The following is an 18,026-nucleotide window of genomic DNA, read 5'->3' as shown; positions in this document are numbered from 1 at the left end:
CAAAGAGAACTTTTCCTGCTCAGAATTCACCCTCTGGATTGGGTGAACTAACCCAGAAGGGGGCGTGGATTAATTGTCTTAAAAGACCAGTGGAGACCACAATCTCTCTTACTTCTCCAAGTCTCTTCCTCTTCTCTCTTCTCTCTCTGGCTGAAACAACACGTCCCCCCCCCCCCCCCAAGCAGGGAGGGCCTCCAGACACAGAGCCATGTGCTGTGTGGGACCAGAAACCGAGGCCCACACCACTGGTGGGCCAGCAGGCCCCAGCTCTTCCTCTCTTCCCCTCTTCCCTGGTTCTCCTCGCTTCCCTACTGATTCATCAAATTCCTAGCCCCGAGGGCATTCTTCAGAAGGAGGACACGGAGCGTCTCTAGAAAGCAACCAGCCGCTCCTTCTCGACCTCGGAAAGAACCGCCGAACACGCAGGACATTTAAACTCGGAACACACGCACACACGCGAGAAGCCAAAACGAAACCAAAGCGAAAGCAAGTATTCTTATTTTCCAAATTCAAACTGCTGTTAAGAGGGTGTGTTATTTTCCCGTTGGGACAAGTTAACTCCGTGAAGGTTGTATTTGATGAACTGAAGGAAAGCTGCTTCTTATCCCTAATTCTTTGTCCCATCTCTCTCTCTCTTTTATCTCTCTCTCTCTCTTTATCTCTCTAAGTTCAGTCTATTCATTATCTTCGTTTATGTATCATATTTTTTCGTTTACTATCTATATTTATACTCTCTTGATGCATAATTAGTATGTACTTTCTGTGTGAATCGTAGTGTTATTTTTAGTCTGTGTTTATTAAACCTCCAAAAGACATTTAATGAGTTGAATCTGTTATTCTGCCACATACACGAAGTCAATGAAACTTACGATCTAACGTTACCTAACTGCTTATGCTACTATGTTAGTAAAGTAAACTGTATGACCATTTGAAATATTGAACTTGTCCTGATCAGTAAAGTTAATGTTTCTTATGCACTCGTAAGGCAGTAATCCCTTATTGAGAATTGATTTGAAAAGTCTATAACTAATTTGCAGGACAAACTTAGTAGGATAATTTCAAGCAATTCCGTAAAGGGTTACTTGTATTTAATTAAACAATTTTCCCTATCGGAAAATTTTAATACGTAATGAACGACTAGCAAATTATATTCATAAATTCATGAATATTGAATATTAAATCCCTTTTGAGTTAATTATTCCCCAAGGCATTAAACTCATAAGTCGTTGTCGTTACATCTGTACACCTCGTCTCATATCAGCTTTTAGACATTGTTATATTTTTTATTATAAGTGAGAAATGACGAGGAGCCGTTTTCCGCAGTATAAAGTCAATGGAGGCGGCTGGATTGTTTCCCCCGCTGGGCTTCAGATTATGGAGTGTGTCGCTCCGTCTCCATTGAGTGTGTCGCTCCGTCTCCATTGAGTGTGTCGCTCAGTCTCCATTGAGTGTGTCGCTCCGTCTCCATTGAGTGTGTCGCTCCGTCTCCATTGAGTGTGTCGCTCCGTCTCCATTGAGTGTGTCGCTCCGTCTTCATTGAGTGTGTCGCTCCGTCTCCATTGAGTGTGTCGCTCCGTCTCCATTGAGTGTGTCGCTCCGTCTCCATTGAGTGTGTCGCTCCGTCTCCATTGAGTGTGTCGCTCTGTCTCCATTGAGTGTGTCGCTCCGTCTCCAGTGAGTGTGTCGCTCCGTCTCCATTGAGTATGTCGCTCCGTCTCCATTGAGTGTGTCGCTCCGTCTCCATTGAGTGTGTCGCTCCGTCTCCTTTGAGTGTGTCGCTCCGTCTCCATTGAGTGTGTCGCTCCGTCTCCATTGAGTGTGTCGCTCCGTCTCCATTGAGTGTGTCGCTCCGTCTCCATTGAGTGTGTCGCTCCGTCTCCATTGAGTGCGTCGCTCCGTCTCCATTGAGTGTGTCGCTCCGTCTCCATTGAGTGTGTCGCTCCGTCTCCATTGAGTGTGTCGCTCCGTCTCCATTGAGTGTGTCGCTCCGTCTCCATTGAGTGTGTCGCTCTGTCTCTATACTACAATCTCTTGAGATGTGACCTGTTAGAGTCTGACAGTTAGCTGAACATAAACTAATATACTATCCGAATGTTAAGTCGTGACGTAAGGAACGCCGTTTCTGGGTCCGATCCTCAACTCGTTTCACTTGAGAATGCCATCGACGCCGGTTTATGAGCGTTATTTTTTCATATTAAACATTTAAAAAAGTTAAACATTTTAAATACTTACAGTCTACACAACAGTCTCTGTGCTCACAGCGTTACAGACATTAATATTTTAACGTTTTATAAAAGATGAATCACTCTGGCCATCTGGAATTTTGGTAAGGAGAAAAAGGTTATGATTATAATTTTTAGTAGTATTACACCCCATTGTGTGTGTATATTAGCACCGTTTGTAGTTTTTCTTGTGGTATGAGAGCGTTTGGACCTGGAAGCGCTGCCGCCTGACGTCAGCCAACCGGATAATGCTGAAGACTTCTCTCTATTCCTTAGTAAAAGTTGGTCGTAGCAGAACTTTAACTGCCATTTAGGAGAACTCTTAATGGTAAGATAAAAGGATTTTTAAATACGGCCCCAGATCTATAATCACACTTCCTCCTTGTCATTCCAAATAATATGAAAAGAATGACCTGATGGCTCCAGCACAGGAGCTCTTAGGGTGTGTCCAAATCAACTTTTGCTAGTTAAAAAACGTTCGGTCCGCCGGCGCATGATCCAAAAGGGTCGTCCCTCGTCTCTTAATGAGTCATGGGTGTGGTTAACGAGCTATAAACCAATCAGAGCCTCATCCCCCTTTCCCTTTAAGAGCCAGTTGTGCTCGAACCATGAGCGGATTCACGATTGACATGAGGAGACACTTTTTATATTGAAAATACATTATTTTGTGTGTACGTTTTTTTTTTTTTTTTCAAATCAGTTTTGAATCAGTTTTTGAAAATCATTGATGAACTTGGCAATTAAAGAGTGATAGTAAGAGACAATTAAACAATGACAACAGCTCAACAATAAACAAGTAGGCCTATGTAAACTTGCAACAGAACACATTTTATATTATTTTACTTTTGATTATTTTATTTATTTCTGAAGAACTCTTTAGTAGCCTATATTGGTGTACTTTAAAGGGATGGTCAACCCAAAAATAACAATCCTGTCATCATTTACTCGCCCTCATGATGTCCCAAACCTGTATGAGTTTCTCTGTTCTGTTGAACTCAAAAGAAGATATTTTGAAGAACGTTTGTACCCAGGCTGCTTTGGGGGCACCATGTACTTCCATGGTAGGAATTCAACATAAAGAAATGTTTACAGCTTTGGAACAACTTGAGGGTGCACTGTCTCTTTAAACTAAAATTAAATTAAATTTTCTTTATGATTTACTATTATGACTATATGCATTGTTTTTTCAAACGCAGAGCTGTGGGTGCCAGAGATGGATAAACTCTACAGGTCCAGATGAGAATCAAAGGTAATCAATTAAACTAAAAGGGGAGGAGCCACCTTCACTCAATGCTGTACAAAATGGCCAAGCCAAGCACAGGTGTGTGTTGTGGCATTTGTGTCAAAGTTTGCTATGATGGAGTTTCTGAAAGGTGTCTTAGTGGTGGTTGTGATTGTTGCATTTGATCTGCCTAATGCATGGGGAAGTTTGAGATACAGTCAAAGTCCAATTGCACAGGAGCCTTTTGGCCTTCAGGAGAAGCAGCTGTTGCAGGGTCCAGTGAAGCCTTTGGATTGGAAGTATCCCATTGTTCCCGAGGTGCAGAGCGAGTTGGCGGTGAACTTCCAGTTGAGGCAACCCGTGATTCCCAACAGCGTAGCGGTTCAATGTGGAGAGAACCGGGTTCTTGTAGAGGTCCAGCAGGACTTGTTTAGCAATGGTCATTTGATCCAGCCAACTGGCCTGTCTTTAGGCGGCTGTCCTGTTGTTGGTCAGGACTCTCAGTCTAAGGTGCTCATCTTCGAGTATGAGTTACAGGACTGCAACAGCGTGCAGATGGTAAGTACTCCTGAATCTGTTTATTCTAGTTGAGGATATCCAAAGTCCTCAAGGAGTGTCAGTTCACATGGCTGTTGTATTTGCAATGCCAGGGCAGCTGGTATAAACCTTTCTTAAAGGGGTGGTTCACCCAATCATCTTAGTGAGGAACAGTTGTTTTAACTATTTCAATCTCTTCCAGATGAATGAGGATGAGCTTGTCTACACCTTCTCTCTTACCTACACCCCTGAGGCTCTTGCAGGTACTCCGATTACCCGGGTCGAGGGTGCAGTTGTTGGTGTTCAATGCCACTATCAAAGGTAAGTGGTCTGTGACTTTCACTTCCTCTCGTGCAACGGGGAGCCCATTTAATGGGTCCTTTAATGAACCACAGGCTTCAGAATGTAAGCAGTGATGCCTTGAGGCCAACATGGGTCCCCTATGCCTCAACGGAGGTTGGTGAAGAAGCCTTGGTGTTCTCCCTGAAGCTTATGATGGGTTGGTACAGGTTTTTGATAAAAATAAATCCTTATTCTTGGTTTTTTTTCTAAACTGTTCCCTCTTTCTCTGTAGATGATTGGTCCAGTCAGAGACCTTCATCCCTCTATTTCCTGGGTGGCATTATTAACATTGAGGTATCTGTGAAGCAGTACAATCATGTGCCTCTGCGTGTGTTTGTGGACAGCTGTGTGGCCACTCAAGGGCCTGATGTGAACTCCCTTCCGAGATATTCCTTCATTGAGAATCATGGGTAAGGTCATGGCCCTTGATGCTATAGGGCCATTTTGGTTGCTTTTTAACCAGTCATGGCTAGGGTCTAGTTGCTCACTTTCTCTATAGTTGAGTTGCTCTTTGTCTTCAGGTGCTTTGTGGATGCCAAGGCTACAGCTTCCAGCTCCCGCTTCATGCCTCGGTCCCAGGTTGACACGGTCCAGATCCAGCTGGAGGCGTTCGTGTTCCAGGAGAGCTCCAGTCCTTCTGTATGTACTACGCATATCATGAGTTAATTCGACTCCTCTTCCCATCTTTGGTTTTCTGACATGTCTGTCATCCCTTGCAGATCTACATAACATGTGTTGTGAGGGCAACTATTGCTTCTGCACCCAGTGACGCTCAGCACAAATCCTGTTCATTCGCCAATGGGTACGTTGCACTTTATCTTATTTTAAAGCTGACTTTGCTCATGTTGAAGGTGGTGTCTTTGTCTTGGTTCAGGTGGTTTGCTGCTGATGGAAATGACCAAGTTTGTGGTTGCTGTGACTCTACATGTGGTCCTGATGGTGGAACTGCTGCTTCTCCCTATGGAGGTTAGTAACTTTTGCTCTAAAGGTTGCGTTTGCCGTTTTAACTGCTCTAACCTGGCTCTCCTCTCTCTAGGTGTTCAGTGGGAAGGCAAGGCTACACTTGGTCCTGTGGTGGTTCAAGGGCAAAAGAAAGTTCCTCAATAAAGCTGACATCAATTCTTGCTTGTATCTGACTTGTTATATTTCTTTGTTCTCCCTATCATATTTCTGTGCTCTCAAAAGGCTTGTTCAACTTCATGCAGCAATGCACAGACTGATAAGTGGCTTACTTTAGCAGTGCATTCTGGGTAGAAGTTGTCTGACGTGAGATCATGCCAATTCCAAAGTGCTGTAAGTGGCTCGAGCAGCTGACTGGTGCTTTCTGCGCAGCTTCTCCAGAGCGGCTGCTTGACACTTTCATGATTGACTGGCTTTACGGCATGACAAGCACTCATTTGGTCCCTTTAGGTCCACTACTGTTCACAAATCTCTTACTCTAAACTATTATCATTTAGTTGCAACATTATATTGTCCTTTATCAGCTGAATACTCATTAGACTTCATTTCAGTGATAGTGTAGTTTTTGTGTTGAGCTTCATAGACCCTTTTCACATTTCTGGGTTTCTCAGTGGAAGTCATCGTAGTTGAGTTAAAGCTACACTGTGTAACTTTTTTAGTTTATTCTTAGCTAAAATCACTTAGTTCTTTCAAAAATATGTGCTCATTAATGTATATTTACTACTTTCAAGTAATGTCTTTTTGTAATTTTATAATAAACCATTGAAAATACATACGGGTGAGGAGTTCGGATGGCGGTCGCCATGTTGCCCCTCCATATTGAAAGTACATTTGCCAAAGAGGGACATACCCGTAAATTTAAGCTTCGCTTTTCGCGTTTTTACACTCTATGGCACCGTGTCGAATGTGAAGAGGAGGATTGCTTGAGGCTGCTATATGATGATGGAGGATCACTCTTAAGCCCCTTTCTAACTGCACGTCGGACCCGCAATATTCCCGGAACATTGCCGGGTCGCCTTCTGTGTGAAAGCAACTACGTCCCGGAATTGATTACTGAATTCGACCTGGGTCGGGGACCTAGTAACATTGCGGGATATGTATCAGAGTCGCCAGGAAAGCGGAAAAGAACATTAAGACGGGAACGCAACGGGCAAATCAACAAGACAAAAGTAAATATTGAAGTGGCCTTTCCAAGATGGAAAGAGCTCATGAGGAGCAACGATTTTAAAAAGAACGCCGACGTTGCCTGCTTTCTTCTCGACAGGTAATGTTAATATTAATTCAGCCTATTTGTGTATATTGGATCATGGTGTGCTGTGCATAACACTAGAACGACGTCTAGGATAGTTTTCCTCGCGTTAATGATGAAAAAGTATTGTTTACCATATAACATAAATCCGTGTTCTATGACGGATAACATGAGATTAATATTTTAATTGCATTATAATTTGTTTGCCTTACGCTAGTGATGTCGTACAATATACAGAATAACAATTGCACTGATAAAAGTTCCTTTACTAAGATTAAGTTCCTTTACTAAGCTTGCATTCGTCTGGGAACCTGATAGCTGATGTTAGCAATGAAATGGTAAAAAATAACGAAAACGCAAAACTATTATTCATTTTACATAGATTAAGTTGATCATAGATCATTTGGCAAATTAAATAACTGCAAATTATAATAGTTTTCAAAAGTAACCTCATCATTTGAAGCAACACTCAGAGGTCGAACTGGAAGCCATGACTAAATCGGCCACCGTAGGAGTTGAAACAAAATCGAAATTGAGAAGAACAGAAACTATTATTCACTGGATGGTCATATATCTTTTCACCACTAGATGGGGGAAAATATCACACAGTGTAGCTTTAACTTTTATAGTGGTGACTGGAGGAGTACATTAAATATTTTGTCACCATTTGCTCAAATGGCAAAATAGAAATGCAGTAACAGTTTCACAACTTTCAAAAAGAGGGGGAAAATAGTGAGCTTGATAACTGCAGTGAAAATAACTTTTTTTTGTTGTTTTTTTGTTCCATCAATCCCATAGATGTTGTCTTTGAAACACCCTCACAGCAGTATTACAAATATGCAGCATTAAGCAGGACATCAAGTATTACATAACTATTAGGGGTGGGAATCACAGGATAACTCATATGATACTATCATGATATTTTACCAACGATAACTATCACAACAGCGACTCTTTGACACACGATATATTTCAAGAAAATCATGATATATCACTATCATTCTGTAAATAAAATGTGCCAAAGATTAGTTTTTCATTTAGTAACAGTTAATCTATTTTTTTTTAAATGGCAACAATGTACAATAATATTATATATAAATTAAAAAAAAATCTCTACTATTACTACTACTATGAATGATCATATCAGCCACATCTCCAATTTATATTACTAGTGGTAGTAATTTAATACTAGTAGTAATTAGGAATGTCACAAAATTCCAGTAGTCGGTTTATTCAATGAGTTTATTCTTTATGATGATAATTATAATTAAATAATACAATGTAGTAAATGTGACAAACATAATTCACCTTTGTTGTTAAACATATTTTTATACACTGTTGATTATAAAGGCAGCACTTTATTCTTAGCATGTTTCTTCATAACTGTTCAGGGATCGCGGTCCCTTTAAATGTTCTGAATGCGTGTTGATCATGGTGTTGACGTGGGACTTGTCAGCATCATTTTGGTTTAGATTTTTCTTCTTCATAAAATAAATGACACACGTACATGTGTGGTCAACGTGAGAACTTGTCTCTTGTAATTTATTGCAATTTCCACAACATAAACATTTAAATTTAAGGCTGTATGCTGTTTAAAAGTAGACATTGTTTATAAAAAACAAGTAAAAGCAACAATCTAGGCATAATTATTATTAGTAGTACATATTATTATTACATAGAGACATGGCTAAATCTACTGTACAACAGTAGCCTAATATATTTCTAATTTCTTCACGTTAAACCGCACTTTAATTTTGACAGGTTGCCGTGAAGACCTTCAAGTGTCTGTATTCATGATATGATAGTTTTCTCCAATGAAACATTAAAATCTAATTAAGTGACTATGATAGAGTGGGACACTCTGAAGGGGATAATACTGGTCTGCATTTCCCGATAACGTTGTCTCTTAGCGCTCTACGAAGACTCTAAAGGTATAACTTAACTGAAGGTATACCATTTCTAGGTGTGTTCCCCGAACTATACCTTAGTAGGTCGCTTAAGGTATACCTTCTTAAGTGCGACGTTAGAGGGTGCTGTTCGTGGCGGCGGTGCTGAATTGTCTTCTATCGATGGCTCAAGAATCGATTATTTACTCTATGCAGGGGCTGTTTCACTGCGTTATGCGAAACAAATTATGTTCTTTATAAAAGAAACACTTCAGAAATAGTTGAACTTTCATTTATCATACAAAATTGCACCTAAATTTTACATAATTCTGAAATGAGTGCACGAACCAGGAATCTCATGCTCAACCGCACCATCAGCATCACGCGTCATTTAAATTATTACAATATATTTTCCATAGTGTCTTGATTTAATCCACAACCAGGGATGATTGACCATGCAGCAGCTGCATCACATTATTGTGTAAATAACTAATTTATATTATTAGATGGCCTACTCAATAAAAACGCAACACGCAAAACATATAATCAGCTGATACTATATGGCGGAGAAAAAAGAAAGAAAGAGAAGAGCCGCCAGCAGCTGATTTTAGTAGCTGAGCTCCGTCCAGTTTGTCTCGGCAAAGCTGGTCCAACAAGATCTAAAAGCTGCTTAATTTGCTGTCGTGGTAGGCAAACTTTTTTTTTATAGCAGCCTTCTGACATGGTAGCCAGGGACTAAAGTTTTCATGGATGAAATAGTGCACATACACTAAATGGCTCCGCGGATGGCGCCGTCTTTGATTTAGCACAATTCTATTCGATGCCTCGCTGCCAAAGTTTGACTAAACTCCCCTTCACAATCATTCCCTTTAAATAGGCTCCTAAGCTTTTCCTGTCTAATGGTTTTCCAGCTGATGTACCTTTGGATAATATCATTAAAAAGCTAACAACCATTGGTGTTTGTAATGAAATTTTATGACAATGAAATTTATGACATTTCTTATGACAATTTTAATCCTTGCATTAAAAAAAACAAAACAAAAAATAAAAAATATAAAAAATATTCAACTAGCCGAATTGAACACTGGGTGTATATTACAACTTCGGAATTATATTCGGATAGACTGACATATAAAGAAGCTTTTTTCACAGTGGTGGCCACTAGTGGAATGAACTTTTAATAGTGATAAGGTATAGCTAAGAGTGGTCCAGACCAACCTTACGAAAGTATGACTTAAAGAAGGTATTCTTAACTAAGTTCGTTTCGGGAAACACATATTAACGTTAAGGGATACCTTAAGGTATAACTTAAGAATGACGTAGAGTTAAGAAGGTTTCGGGAAATGCAGCCCTGGTCTGGCAGTTTCCTTTGACAGGGCTCCGGTCAGAGAGAAGGGCACGGAGTAGTTATTTTAGCAAACTTTAATATTGTAGTTTGGGTACAATCATTGGTGTACAAATAGGTATATAGGTGGGGTGTGTGTGTGTGTGTGTGTGTGTGTGTGTGTGTGTGGATTGCGATTAGGTTACTCACACGCGAGCCACCATCCCACAGAATGCGGAGTCGGCAATGGTGATGTAATGCGCTCGGAAAGAATATGACATCATTACAGTTTCAAAATAAAATGTCAGGAATAAAAGACTTCCTGACATAGCGCCCCCAAATTTAGCGATAAATTTGAATCCCAAAGGAAAGTCTACTTAGTTGGTGTCATCTTCATCCTCCCAGGCTGTCAGCCGCACAAGGTGCACGGCTGGCCGTAGGTAGGTCTGTCCCTTGATCTTAACTTCGGCTGCCCTGACTCGTCCATCCGAACCGGAACAGGTCTTCACCACTCTCCCGATGGGCCACTGAGCTCTGGGTAGCTGTGAATCAACCACCATCACCACCTGGTCAGCAGACAGATTGTCTGTGTCCTTGTGCCACTTCGACTGCTTCTGAAGGTCCGGGAGATGACGACGGATAAAGTTGGACCAGGTCGAGGCACCTCTTCACAGGTGATGGTCATCTGAAGTCCTCCAGGAGTCGAGGCGCCTCTTCACAGGTGATGGTCATCTGAAGTCCTCCAGGAGTCGAGGCGCCTCTTCACAGGTGATGGTCATCTGAAGACCTCCAGGAGTCGAGGCACCTCTTCACAGGTAATGGTCATCTGAAGTCCTCTAGGAGTCGAGGCGCCTCTTCACAGGTGATGGTCATCTGAAGACCTCCAGGAGTCGAGGGGCCTCTTCACAGGTGATGGTCATCTGAAGTCCTCCAGGAGTCGAGGCGCCTCTTCACAGGTGATGGTCATCTGAAGACCTCCAGGAGTCGAGACACCTCTTCACAGGTGATGGTCATCTGAAGTCCTCCAGGAGTCGAGGCGCCTCTTCACAGGTAATGGTCATCTGAAGTCCTCCAGGAGTCGAGGCGCCTCTTCACAGGTAATGGTCACAGGTGATGGTCATCTGAAGTCCTCCAGGAGTCGAGGCACCTCTTCACAGGTGATGGTCACAGGTGATGGTCATCTGAAGTCCTCCAGGAGTCGAGGCGCCTCTTCACAGGTGATGGTCACAGGTGATGGTCATCTGAAGACCTCCAGGAGTCGAGGCACCTCTTCACAGGTGATGGTCACCGGTGATGGTCATCTGAAGTCCTCCAGGAGTCGAGGCACCTCTTCACAAGTGATGGTCACAGGTGATGGTCATCTGAAGTCCTCCAGGAGTCGAGGCGCCTCTTCACAGGAGATGGTCACAAGTGATGGCCATCTGAAGTCCTCCAGGAGTCGAGGCACCTCTTCACAGGTGATGGTCATAGGTGATGGTCATCTGAAGTCCTCCAGGAGTCGAGGCGCCTCTTCACAGGAGATGGTCACAAGTGATGGCCATCTGAAGTCCTCCAGGAGTCGAGGCGCCTCTTCACAGGTGATGGTCACAGGTGATGGTCATCTGAAGTCCTCCAGGAGTCGAGGCGCCTCTTCACAGGTGATGGTCACAGGTGATGGTCATCTGAAGTCCTCCAGGAGTCGAGGCGCCTCTTCACAGGTGATGGTCACAGGTGATGGTCATCTGAAGACCTCCAGGAGTCGAGGCACCTCTTCACAGGTGATGGTCATCTGAAGTCCTCCAGGAGTCGAGGCGCCTCTTCACAGGTGATGGTCATCTGAAGTCCTCCAGGAGTCGAGGCACCTCTTCACAGGTGATGGTCACAGGTGATGGTCATCTATTGTCCTCCAGGAGTCGAGGCTCCTCTTCACAGGTAATGGTCACAGGTGATGGTCATCTGAAGACCTCCAGGAGTCGAGGCACCTCTTAACAGGTGATGGTCATAGGTGATGGTCATCTGAAGTCCTCCAGGAGTCGAGGCACCTCTTCACAGGTGATGGTCACCTGAAGTCCTCCAGGAGTCGAGGCACCTCTTCACTGGTGACGGTCACAGGTGATGGTCATCTGAAGTCCTCCAGGAGTCGAGGCACCTCTTCACAGGTGATGGTCACTGGTGATGGTCATCTGAAGTCCTCCAGGAGTCGAGGCACCACTTCACAGGTGATGGTCACAGGTGATGGTCATCTGAAGTTAGTGTCCCCAACTGAGCAAGCCAAAGCGACGGTGGCAAGGAAATAAAATGAAGTCTTCATGACAGACTCTCTAGTTCCATCGGGATGACTGTCCAGATAAAATAAAACAGAACAGGAAAATAATTAGCGTAGCTGCTGTTCAAAGCATTAAGCAAAGGCAATCATGTACGCTGATATAACTGGAGTGCAAGCTGATGAGATGCATTATGTGAATGCTTGGCTAAAGAGATGCGGCTTTTATCTAGATTTTGGCGAGTCAACTGGGGGAGTCAACCCTGGGTGATTCTTCAAAAATTGAAGAAATGTAATGAGTGTCTGGGCTTTGAGATGAGAACAGTCTTCACTTCAGATTTGAGGCAGTTTATCCAGTCATATTCACTGTGGCTATTACGATATTCAAACTAAAATGAACACATTTTAATTTTACTCCGTTTTTAAACAAGAATCAGTTTCTTAGTTCTTGTTTCCTTTATTGTTCCTTAAATTCAGATCCACCTCGTCACTTTAATAATGATAATCAAACTCAAATTAAACCATTTTAATACTGTACACCTGAGACTATTAATGATAAAAAGATTACTAATTACTTTGAATATTGCATTTATTTCCCCAAGCGTGGTGATTCTGTCACAAGTCAACAACACAACAAAGAAAGCATATGGAAAGGTGGAATTACGATCAGAAATCAAGTGAGAACAAACGAGAAAAGTCGATGTTTGAGAGTCCGAGAAATCTGATTTGATTCAGCGAGCAGTCAAGCTGTTTCTGCAGATGGAAAACACAGAGTTTGAGGATTATATGATGTAAAGGATTATAAAGAAATGTGTTGGAAAACTCTTACGGTTCTACCTCATAACAAAGACAACAGTAAATCAATGACGACACATGAAGTGAAGCATTCGAATATAGTATAGAAATATAAGCATATTAGGCTGAGGGGATCGAGGGCTCTGAGCTCCCAATATAGCCCAAACCCAGAGTCCAGCCCCGTAAACTGAGGAACTAACATGAGGTGATTCGGCTCTCGGCTGTGTATATATATGCCTCCTCTCACACTGATTAGATAGACAGTTTGAACGTGTTCCTCACAAACTTTGATAAAATATAATAGCTTTAATAGAGACAGAGTGTTTAGGCCACGACAACACCAGCGGAAAACAATCCGACGCTCTCCACTGACTTTCTATTGCGTGAAGCGGCTGCTTCGTCTTTTCTTACTTATAACAAAAAACAGAACAATGTCTATAAGCTGATATGTGTCAAGGTGTGCAGCGAACAAGCTAAAACACAGAGCTATGTTTTTATAAACTGTCGACCCCAAAAACGAGCGTTTAAGGAGACTAAAGTGGACACACAGGCAGTAAGACGTGAAGCTTCAGCAGAGGAATGGCTCAGTTTTGGGATCCTGACTCTCAGTGTGTCTCAGTGTGTCTACGTGTGCAATAAACATTAGTCAAATATCCAAATGTCAGTTTAATATATTATATTTCCTGTCTCTGATTACATTCTCCTCCAGTGTGTGTAGTTCTCAGTGTGATATAACATGTCCCGCTCTGTCTCTAATGCATGAATGCACTTTTATATCTTTAAACGCTCGTTTTTTGGGTCAGCAGCTTATAATCACTTGTTGTTGTTTTTTTGGTTCTGTGTTTTTTAGCTTGTTTTCTGTACACCTCGTCTCATATCAGCTTTTAGAAATTGTAATATTTTTTGTTATAAGTGAGAAATGACGAGGAGGCGTTTCCCGCAGTATAAAGTCAATGGAGGCGGCTGGATTGTTTCCTCCGCTGGGCTTCAGATTATGGAGTGTGTCGCTCCGTCTCCATTAAGTGTGTCGCTCCGTCTCCATTGAGTGTGTCGCTCCGTCTCCATTGAGTGTGTCGCTCCGTCTCCATTGAGTGTGTCGCTCCGTCTCCATTGAGTGTGTCGCTCCGTCTCCATGGAGTTTGTCGCTCCGTCTCCATTGAGTGTGTCGCTCCGTCTCCATTGAGTGTGTCGCTCCGTCTCCATTGAGTGTGTCGCTCCGTCTCCATTGAGTGTGTCGCTCCGTCTCCATTGAGTGTGTCGCTCCGTCTCCATTGAGTGTGTCGCTCCGTCTCCATTGAGTGTGTCGCTCCGTCTCCATTGAGTGTGTCGCTCCGTCTCCATTGAGTGTGTCGCTCCGTCTCCATTGAGTGTGTCGCTCTGTCTCCATTGAGTGTGTCGCTCCGTCTCCATTGAGTGTGTCGCTCCGTCTCCATCGAGTGTGTCGCTCCGTCTCCATCGAGTGTGTCGCTCCGTCTCCATCGAGTGTGTCGCTCCGTCTCCATTGAGTGTGTCGCTCCGTCTCCATTGGGTGTGTCGCTCCGTCTCCATTGAGTGTGTCGCTCCGTCTCCATTGAGTGTGTCGCTCCGTCTCCATTGAGTGTGTCGCTCCGTCTCCATTGAGTGTGTCGCTCCGTCTCCATTGAGTGTGTCGCTCCGTCTCCATTGAGTGTGTCGCTCCGTCTCCATTGAGTGTGTCGCTCCGTCTCCATTGAGTGTGTCGCTCCGTCTCCATTGAGTGTGTCGCTCCGTCTCCATTGAGTGCGTCGCTCCGTCTCCATTGAGTGTGTCGCTCCGTCTCCATTGAGTGTGTCGCTCCGTCTCCATTGAGTGTGTCGCTCCGTCTCCATTGAGTGTGTCGCTCTGTCTCTATACTACAATCTCTTGAGATGTGACCTGTTAGAGTCTGACAGTTAGCTGAACATAAACTAATATACTATCCGAATGTTAAGTCGTGACGTAAGGAACGCCGTTTCTGGGTCCGAGCCTCAACTCGTTTCACTTGAGAATGCCATCGACGCCCGTTTATGAGCGTTATTTTTTTCATATTAAACATTTAAAAAAGTTAAACATTTTAAATACTTACAGTCTACACAACAGTCTCTGTGCTCACAGCGTTACAGACATTAATATTTTAACGTTTTATAAAAGATGAATCACTCTGGCCATCTGGAATTTTGGTCTGGAGAAAAAGGTTATGATTATAATTTTTAGTAGTATTACACCCCATTGTGTGTGTATATTAGCACCGTTTGTAGTTTTTCTTGTGGTATGAGAGCGTTTGGACCTGGAAGCGCTGCCGCCTGACGTCAGCCAACCGGATAATGCTGAAGACTTCTCTCTATTCCTTAGTAAAAGTTGGTCGTAGCAGAACTTTAACTGCCATTTAGGAGAACTCTTAATGGTAAGATAAAATGATTTTTAAATACGGCCCCAGATCTATAATCACACTTCCTCCTTGTCATTCCAAATAATATGAAAATAATGACCTGATGGCTCCAGCACAGGAGCTCTTAGGGTGTGTCCAAATCAACTTTTGCTAGTTAAAAAACGTTCGGTCCGCCGGCGCATGATCCAAAAGGGTCGTCCCTCGTCTCTTAATGAGTCATGGGTGTGGTTAACGAGCTATAAACCAATCAGAGCCTCGGCCCCCTTTCCCTTTAAGAGCCAGTTGTGCTCGAACCATGAGCGGATTCACGATTGACATGAGGAGACACTTTTTATATTGAAAATACATTATTTTGTGTGTACGTTTTTTTTTTTGAATCAGTTTTTGAAAATCATTGATGAACTTGGCACACTCTACAAAATGCTGGGTTAAAAACAACCCAAGTTGGGTTGAAAATGCACCAAACCAACAATTGGGTTGTTTTTACCCAATGGTTGAGTTGTTCTTACCCAGCAATTGGGTTGTCTTAAGCAACATTTAACCCAACCACTGGGTTAAAACAACTCAACCACGGGGTAAAACAACTCAATTGTTGGGTTGGTGCATTTTCAACCCAACTTGGGTTGTTTTTAACCCAGCATTTTTTAGAGTGCAATTAAAGAGTGATAGTAAGAGACAATTAAACAATGACAACAGCTCAACAATAAACAAGTAGGCCTATGTAAACTTGCAACAGAACACATTTTATATTATTTTACTTTTGATTATTTTATTTATTTCTGAAGAACTCTTTAGTAGCCTATATTGGTGTACTTTAAAGGGATGGCTCACCCAAAAATAACAATCCTGTCATCATTTACTCGCCCTCATGATGTCCCAAACCTGTATGAGTTTCTCTGTTCTGCTGAACTCAAAAGAAGATATTCTGAAGAACGTTTGTACCCAGGCTGCTTTGGGGGCACCATGTACTTCCATGGTAGGAATTCAACATGAAGAAATGTTTACAGCTTTGGAACAACTTGAGGGTGCACTGTCTCTTTAAACTAAAATTAAATTACATTTTCTTTATTAATTTACTATTATAATATGCAATTTTATGTAATATGCAATTTTTTGTCCCATTTTTATCGAAATATTTTTTAAATGTCAAACTTTATATGACATGGTTATTTATTATGAATAGCCCTATAGACCCTTTTACTGTTGGTATACAATGATGACGTAGCAACGTATGCGCGCGCATTTTGGCAACAAACTGTGGCGAGAATCAGCAGCATGTTCGGCTACCAGATCCGTGTACTATAGTGGAGTGGATAGAAGACGTTCGCAGATGGCCAGATATAACTTAGTGGTCGGATATAAACGTATTTAGTTGAGAAACCGAGCGTGTACACCCGAGACAAGCATATAAATCACTGGATGCTTATGAATACGTCGTCTGTGGGCATGTACAGAATGTCCAATACAATTTTCTACATTTATTCTTATTCTTCACACAGACATACATTTATCCTTTTCCTTACATTTTATGTTGTTATTGATTCGTGTCGACACACTTTTGTTTAAAGTCTAATTTTGTAATGCTATAGTACTTTAATAGCAACTATGTTGCTTGCATACATTTCTCAGATGGTTATTTTGTAATTAAACTATTAATAAAATCATTACAAATGAAATTGATAAGTTCTGTAATTATTGATATGATAATCTGGGGGTGGGGGGTACATACACACCAGTGGCAGCCAATGTTGGGAGGTTTATTATAAAGCATTAAGTTTCAAGTGCAGTAAATGTTTTACAAAGGTAATTTTTTTATGCGAGCATTTTTATGTCCTCGTTCCAATCAATGCATTAATCACCTGCAACCACAGGTACCGCCGGTTCTTCTGAAACGGGCGTGATCCTGTCGGAATCCTATAAAACTTAAGCCCATTGGTGGAATTAATATATTATCCATTAAAAAAAACAATAGGCCTCCCTTTAGTTCACGGATGTGTCCGTCATCGCTTTCAGTCTGAGACACTGAAATGCTTCTCTGCAAAGGCTGCAGTTTGTCTTGGGTTCATCATAAGTTGCTGGACAGGCCCACTGATACCTTTTGTTTCTATTCAGCCCTATATCTGGAAATCCTCTTGCGTTTAAACGGTGGACGCGAGCTCGACATGTTTTTAAAAAAACGCGCAAGTTTCCAGCGCATGTTCTCAAGACTCTGTCGCTATGGCAGCAAAGCCGCAAAACTCAAATCTGTGCATCGCGTCCCGTATTGGTTTGATTCAGGACGCGTCATTTTGCTTGTAAATACGGGTCGATTCCGTATTTCAAGGGCCGGGTGGCAACCGTTTAATTTGTTTCGTTCTGTTCGTCGGAATCGATCCATATAACAGCACAAAGGAGTTCGCTGAAGTATTGGTGTGGACAATTATGGCATCTTAAAATATTGATTGGGACTACCCAGATAGCAAGCATGTTTGGGCCACATGTGGGTATTATGATATGGCATGGCTGAACAGATATGGGCCATATTTGTTTTGCCATAACTTTAAAATCGGCGGGAAATGTTCTTTTGGTTCTCAACTCATTCTGAGGGATATGGCCCAGATAATGCACACATAAGGGCCATATGTGTTTGAGCTATGGCACAAAGTGAGAAAGGCTGACTTGTGGTAAACCTTTGGATTATATATGGAAAAACACAGGACACCTGAAATCAAGCGCAGCTGACCTCCGAGGTTTCACACCTCAGGTGGTTGCATCTCATTAGTGGAATGAATCTGACTGATACGCAGGGGCGTAGCACCAAATTTTGGGCCCTGGGTACAAACCATCTTGCTGGGCCCCCGTACGTGTACATGTATGTGTAT

The 18,026-nt window shown here is 42.4% G+C and overlaps 1 protein-coding gene across 1 annotated transcript; it reads left to right on the top strand.

Moving 5' to 3' along the window:
* Positions 1-3,534: 3,534 nt before the first annotated feature.
* On the top strand, positions 3,535-5,448 carry LOC137046084 (zona pellucida sperm-binding protein 3-like). Its single transcript, XM_067423137.1, has 8 exons — positions 3,535-4,002; positions 4,184-4,302; positions 4,377-4,480; positions 4,556-4,733; positions 4,845-4,962; positions 5,043-5,125; positions 5,198-5,289; positions 5,360-5,448. Exons 1-8 carry the CDS (start codon positions 3,577-3,579, stop codon positions 5,428-5,430), a joined length of 1,191 nt encoding a protein of 396 aa, XP_067279238.1. The 5' UTR covers positions 3,535-3,576; the 3' UTR covers positions 5,431-5,448.
* Positions 5,449-18,026: the final 12,578 nt, after the last annotated feature.

Source organism: Pseudorasbora parva, chromosome 18, assembly GCF_024679245.1.
Source record: "Pseudorasbora parva isolate DD20220531a chromosome 18, ASM2467924v1, whole genome shotgun sequence".
NCBI lineage: Eukaryota > Metazoa > Chordata > Actinopteri > Cypriniformes > Gobionidae > Pseudorasbora > Pseudorasbora parva.
This window is presented reverse-complemented; position numbering and strand designations above follow the sequence as displayed.

What these genes read in the sequence shown, in the direction of transcription:
- LOC137046084 (XM_067423137.1), top strand. Translation starts at nt 3,577, where the DNA reads ATGATGGAGTTTCTGAAAGGTGTCTTAGTGGTGGTTGTGATTGTTGCA. An exon ending in AGGAGAGCTCCAGTCCTTCT is followed by an intron (nt 4,963 to 5,042) that starts GTATGTACTACG and finishes CATCCCTTGCAG; the next exon opens with ATCTACATAACATGTGTTGT. An exon ending in TGCTGCTTCTCCCTATGGAG is followed by an intron (nt 5,290 to 5,359) that starts GTTAGTAACTTT and finishes TCCTCTCTCTAG; the next exon opens with GTGTTCAGTGGGAAGGCAAG.